At 38.9% G+C, this 6998-nt stretch overlaps 1 protein-coding gene across 1 annotated transcript in view; it reads left to right on the top strand.

Moving 5' to 3' along the window:
• Positions 1–4235, top strand: part of LOC118735125 — a 7011-nt gene extending 2776 nt beyond the window's left edge. The window contains exon 3 of the mRNA XM_036464748.1: positions 3341–4235. Within this exon, the coding sequence (XP_036320641.1) occupies positions 3345–3884 (540 nt within the window). The 5' untranslated portion in view covers positions 3341–3344 and the 3' untranslated portion in view covers positions 3885–4235. The remainder of the gene's footprint in view (positions 1–3340) is intronic.
• The last annotated feature ends 2763 nt before the right edge of the window (positions 4236–6998 follow it).

Genomic DNA, 6998 nt, shown 5'->3' on the forward strand with positions numbered 1-6998 from the left:
CCGAAATAGCTATCACTTCTACCATTTTTTCAAATTATTGTTGCTTTTCCACAACAAATTTTCGTTTAAAAACGGCCTCGAGCTCAATATAAATTGTTGAATATAATTGTTATAAAAGGCCAAAAAAATAACAAAAACAAATAACTTAAGGACGAGCACACCTAAAAGTTAAACATTCTAAAAATAGAATTATAGCAAAAACCAACAATACCAACAACCACACGATCAAGTGAATTGCAGCGGAATAGCTGCGCTTGATTGTGTTGGCATAACAAAAATGAAAATAGTGGAGAAAAGCAAACGATAATTTACAAGGCGTACTTAGCACGGTGCATAGGCAAATGGCTGAGTCAGTGGGATCGTCGGTTCGAATCCTACTGAAAGAAGTCTGATGAGGAAATGTGGTGATTTCCGAAGTAGCTATCACTTCTACCATTTTTTCAAAATATTGTTGCTTTTCCACAATAAATTTTCGTTTAAAAACGGCCTCGAGCTCAATATAAATTGTTGAATATAATTGTTATAAAAGGCCAAAAAATAACAAAAACAAATAACTTAAGGACGAGCACACCTAAAAGTTAAACATTCTAAAAATAGAATTATTAGCAAAAACCAACAATACCAACAACCACATGATCAAGTGAATTGCAGCGGAATAGCTGCGCTTGATTGTGTTGGCATAACAAAAATGAAAATAGTTGAAAAAACAAACGATAATTTACAAGGCGTACTTAGCCCGGTGCATAGGCAACTGGCTGAGTCAGTGGGATCGTCGGTTCGAATCCTACTGAAAGAAGTCTGATGAGGAAATGTGGTGATTTTCGAAATAGCTATCACTTCTACCATTTTTTCAAATTATTGTTGCTTTTCCACAATAAATTTTCGTTTAAAAACCGCCTCGAGGTTAATATAAATTGTTGAATATAATTGATATAAAAGGCCAAAAAAATAACAAAAACAATCTTTGAAAAAAGTTAAAAAAACAGCATCAAAAATCTCATCATTACGATTCCGTTTAATTTTTTTTTAATTTTTTTTTAAATGTTTTCATGCAAATTTTTTAAGCTTAAAACGTTTTGTCATTTGAGGAGATTTTTTCAAAAAAAAAAATCTTTAAGAAACTATTTTTATTCATGAAAAACTCCATTTTTGGAGATATTTTCAAATCGGTCCAGCTCACTTAAATCTTAATATTTTTCGGAAATATTTTGGTGGACATCTTAAAATATAATAGATTTTATAATTCTAATGGAAAAATAGTATCGATTTTTCTTTGTATGGGGAGCGATGCAGTCTAATTTACATACATATGTATATGCATGTGTGTGCACCAATCTTGCAAAATTTTATACAGACATGACTAGAGTAGAAAATAAATAATAAAAAAAACGTTTTAATGGACTTAAAAGAAGAAAATAATATTTCTCAGTCCCACAGAATTGGTTTTGATAACTTTTGATTTTGAAATTTTAGCAGAAGTTATTATAAACCATTTATGAGATTGAAAATGAAAAGCGTGGGGCGCATGCAATACAAAGCATTAGATTTAATTGACAATAGTCAAACTACATAACATAGACCTAAAATTTCTACGGAGAAAGTACAAATTTGAGATAGATTTTAAGCCGTCATTATTTATATATCGACATAAGTACATACATATCAATTCAGGTCTATTAAATGCGCCACACGCTTTTCATTTTCAATCCCATAAAAGGTTTATAATAAGTTTTGCTAAAATTACAAAATCAAAAGTTATCAAAACAAATTCTATGGGACTGAGAAATATTAGTTTCTACTTTTTAGCTCATTTATCAAAGCGTTGTATATTAAAAAGTTTTTTTTTATTATTTATTATACTTTTGTTTACTTAATGTTCATAATTTTTTTTTATAAAAGACTAGCATATTACTTAACCAGGACCACATAAATCCACAATTTAAACTTCTTACAAAAATTCAACAATCTTTAAGAATTGCACCTAAAGTTTTAAAACTTTTTATTAAAAATTTGTAGAAAAAGTTTAGGTATGCAGTTTTATAGCCCATTCAATTTTAGCAATTTAAAGTGCGAATTTCAAGACGCTAGAAAATTTTGTTCATTTTTAATATCTTTTTGCTGGAAGAAAATGCCTAGCATCGTCATCAAAAAAAAATTTCCACTTTAACTTTCTAAAATTTAATGGGCTCGAAAACTGCATACCTAAACTTTTTTCTAAAAATTTTTAATAAAAAGTTTTAAATTTTTGGGTGCAATTGTTAAAGTTTGTTAAATTTTTGGTAAGAAGTTTAAAATGTGGACTTATGTGGTGCTGGTTATGTAATATGCGAGGCTTTTATAAAAAAAATTATGAACATTAAATAAACAAAAGAAAAATAGCGCAAACTGGTCAAAATATCACTTAACTTAATCAGCTCGCCTCAAGTGTATGCATGGCTGTACTATATGCATTAGGTTGTCCATTATTTTTTAAGGGGTTGGTATCGAAATTCTGGTAGTACAAAATTCGGAACACGAAATTCTGCTTCTCAAAATTCAGCCTTTTGAAAACTCTGCTTTTTGAAAATTCTGCTTTTGACAACTCTGCTTTTCAAAATACTGAATTACAGAATTCTGTTTTAAAATATAATGTAAACAATGTTAAATTGGACATTTCATTACTTTAAAAAGTGCGCACTTTTTAAAGTAATGGCATGTCCAATTTAACATTGTTTACTTTATATTTTAATACAGAATTTTGATTTTCAGTATTTTTAATTAGTTTGACAAAACTTTTATTACTGGAAAAAATCATAACGCGAAATATTCTCCCGAGTTTTGGTCAGTGCATGACAGCATGCATCGGAAACAGAACCCTTTTCTAGAACGTAAAACCGTGGCGAAGGGTGGCATCGCCGCAAAAAGTAGTTGTTTGTAGGAAGCAATTCCCAGTTTCTATATTCTTGTATTGAATTTACAAGAACTTATTTTTGCAAAATTTCAAATTTCCAGAAAGGATAACAAGAAATTAAAAAGAAGCAGCTTATAAAAACTATTAAAAACTAAATTACTTATGTAAGTCGGAAGATGGAATTTTGACGGATCAAACCAAAACGACGAAAAACGACTCCATACTACTTGACTGGTATTCGAAACCCACATCCTCCGGTCGCATAATTAATTTCATGTCTTCGCAACCCTTAAAATATAAAGTTAACACCGCAAAAAACCTAATCCATAAAATACTAACAATAAGCCACACACAATTTAGAGACACAAACATTAACAGAATAAACAGAATTCTCACTAACAACAACTATCCGCACCACCTAATACAAAGTTTACTCAAACAAAAAATTAGGGAAATGGACAACCAGCACAACAAAACAACCAAGGCGAAAACAACAAGTGAGACAAAGCGATATCACAGTGTCACATACGTACCTAAGTTCCACCAACAACTTGAAGGCGAAATAAACAGCAATCAGAACATTACATTAGCATACAAATCTAACAACACCTTGTCTTCAATATTTACAAACACAAAATCTCCAATAGACTCCCACCAACAAAGCAATGTGGTATACGAAATCACATGCAAAGGGAGCGAAAACGAAGACTGCAATAAGGTGTACATCGGCACAACGAAACGACCACTGGGAGTTCGCCTAGCTGAACATGAAGCCGACATTAGGAAAAATAAAAACAGCACTGCTTTAGCCCAACATGTGCTAGCCAGTGGCCATACAGCTGATCTGACTAACGCGAGAATAGTGGATAGGGAAAAAAGAGAAAAAACAAGATACACACTAGAGAGTTTAAGAATTTTGCAAAAAAGAAATGTAACAATAAACAAAAAAGAAGACACTGACGACATCGCGGCTGCATACTTATTATGTTTATAGCCATTTTAGTATTAGTTTGACAAATGTACCACAGGGTGATGGTATGAACGCTGTTTAAATTTTGAAGTTTTAAATGTTAAGTGTACAATAGTTTATTTTTCAAATGTAAGTTTTTCAATGTTTTCTCATAAGTGTTTAAAGTTCAGTATCATGTTGAAAATTGCTAATTGTCATAGATTCAATATAAAATTTGTTACTTGTTTTCTTGTGTGTACAAATGTTTTGTGTACATATTAACAAATTATATTACAACAATAATGTCCGTATGTTTGTTTTTTGTTGATCATTTAATAAAGAAAACGCCCCAGAAGATGCCAAGGAGTTTGGCGAAACGTCGGGCAGCAAAGTGAAGAAAGTTTTTTCTTGCACATAAGCCAAATTGATCAAAATAGCCTAGTACAAACCAACAATAAAAACATAATTTGGAACTGATCATCAACTCATCGTTACAAAAATTTAATATTTCTCGTGGTGAATACAAACATCAGAATTTTACCTAGTGTAGCAAGAAAATAAAAGATAACCAAACTTCCGGAAGCAACGTGGAGAAAAAAAAGTCCCTTTATTTGAGATAACAAGCCAAAGCTAGAATCGATAACTACAAATCGAAATATTGATGTGGTGATGCCATCTTGCAACCCTTAACATGGGGTCACACGGTACATCAGCCGTTGATGAGACTTAATACTAAACATCCTGCCCGGTCGAACCATCTGGTTTGAAATCCACTAATCGGACCAGCCTTTGGATCGCGCGCGTACAGGGTCCACTCGTGGTTTTCAACGTGGCATTGCGCACCAAACCGTCAGCCCCGGGATGTACTTCCATCACCCGACCCAGTCGCCAATATGTCGGTGGGAGTGCCTCTCGCTTCACAAGGACAACATCTCCAACTTTCACGTTGTCTTGTTTATTACACCACTTACTTCTTCGTTGCAGAGTCGTCAAATATTCTTCGCTCCATCGCTGCCAAAATTGTTGGTGCAGCTGACGAAGCCACTGCCAATGCTTAAGCCGACTACGCGGGACGTCGATGAGGTCAGGTTCAGGAATGGCAATTATAGGTTGCCCGATCAAAAAATCCCCAGGAGTAAGCGCGTACCGGTCCTCGGGGTCATCCACCAGTGGATATATAGGGCGAGAGTTAAGGCAAGCTTCAATCCTTACTGCTAGCGTATGCAACTGGCTAAGCCATAGGCTTTGAGTTCCGACCACTTTAGCTAAGTGGCGTTTGGCTGACTATATCGCAGCTTCCCACAAGCCACCTTGATGCGGAGCATTTGGCGTAATGAAGTGCCAGGTTGTCCCCATATGAGCTAGGGCCTGTTGATTTTATTCGGCATGCCATGCAGCAAGATCTTCCAGCAAAATGCGGTTCGCACCCACAAATGCGGTACCATTGTCGCTAACTAAGTCCTGGCATGGACCACGCCGACCCACAAACCGAGTGAAAGCCTCCAAAAATGCTTGCGATGTTAAATCTTCCACCACCTCTATATGAACGGCTTTCGTAGTCATACACACGAATATCGCCAGGTACGCCTTCGTCGTAGCGCGTGATCGTTTGGTTCCTATGCGAAGGGTGAACGGACCACAGTAGTCCACTCCGGATCTTAGGAACGGGCGCGCCGTTTGGACACGCTGCCCGGGTAAAGCTGCCATCTCCTGCTTCAGAGAAACACCCCTATGTCGACGGCATACAACACAGCGATGCAAATAACTACGCACAGCCTGCCGGGCGTGCAGGATCCAGTAACGACTCCGTAAGATCTGAAGCATTAGTTGCACCCCCCCGTGAAGAGTAGTTTCATGGGCATGACTTATCAGCAGATGCACAAGGGCACTAACTTTCGGCAGAATTATCGGGAACTTCGAGTCGTGGGGGAGGAGTGCCTGTCCAATCCGACCGCCTACTCGCATAATACCTTGATCATCTAGGTAGGGGTTCAAGGGGCTTAGCGAACTTCCCACAGCTACCCTAGAATGATGCTTGATATGATTAATGTCTTTCGAGAAAAAATTACCTTGCTCCAAACTGAGAAGTCTTTGTAGTGCCTCTTCGAGCTCTCTGGCCCCGATTGGACGAGGTATGCAAGGTCGGTAGCGCGGGAGCCATCGGCGGAGAAGTGCCACCGTTCGCAGTAACAGATGGAGGGAGCTGAATCGTTTTGTTAACAGGATCGTTTGTCCATCCACCCGGCGAGTTGTGAGTTGAAGAGGCTGGGGTAGGGCCGTCAGCAGAGTAGTCACCTTTTCTTCGGTCAGTATAACAGCCTCCTCTTCCGCTGTCGGTACTGTTAAGGTCGCCTCGGAATCGGGAACATGACGAAGGAAAGAGGGACCCAACCACCATAGGACATGTCGCTCTAATTCCCAGGCCATCATGCCACGGCTGGCGCAGTCCGCTGGATTCTGACCAGACCGCAAATAAAACCACCTCGACGGATCAGTAAGTTCTTGGATGCGCCGTACCCGGTTCGAGACGAACGGCTTCAAAAGTGCTGGCGGTTTTCGTAGCCAGGCCAAAGAGATGGTGGAATCTGACCACATGTAGTACGTCGTATCCGTAAAACCTAAAGCAGTACGCATATTATCGAAGGTATCCGCGAGTAGATGGGCGGCGCTGAGTTCTAGCCGTGGTATCGTAGCTCCGCGTAACGGGGAAACTTTCGTCCGAGCTGTCAAAAGGGAGACATTGTCGCGGCCCTCCGAGGTAGTTGTCTTGATATAAATCACTGCTGCATTGGCGTGCAATGGGGTCATTGCGCTGGGTATGCAGTTACAGTTGCATGGCTATACTCAATCCCGACTCTTGCGTCCTCGTTCGCGCACTCTGGGCAACGTGAGCAACCCATGTGCGAGATGCGGTAACCAATCCGAGTGGAGCCTTGGGTCACGGCAGAAAGAGAGGGAGCTTCGGTGGGGCCCCTCTGACTTATTCGGTTTAAGGGCTCACTGAAGTCTGCAGCGTTCACCAGTAGGTGCGGCTGCAAGCGGGTGTCTGCTTGGAGCAAGCGGCTCGCTATATAAACGTGTATTTGGTTGCGAAACCACCCCCGTCCCAGCAATGGGTTGTGCGCTGGGCTTGGGACCCGCCACGTAAAAACCACTTCC

This window comes from Rhagoletis pomonella, unplaced genomic scaffold (genome assembly GCF_013731165.1).
Source record: "Rhagoletis pomonella isolate Grant_MI unplaced genomic scaffold, Rhpom_1.0 Rhpom_scaffold_00003, whole genome shotgun sequence".
Lineage (NCBI taxonomy): Eukaryota > Metazoa > Arthropoda > Insecta > Diptera > Tephritidae > Rhagoletis > Rhagoletis pomonella.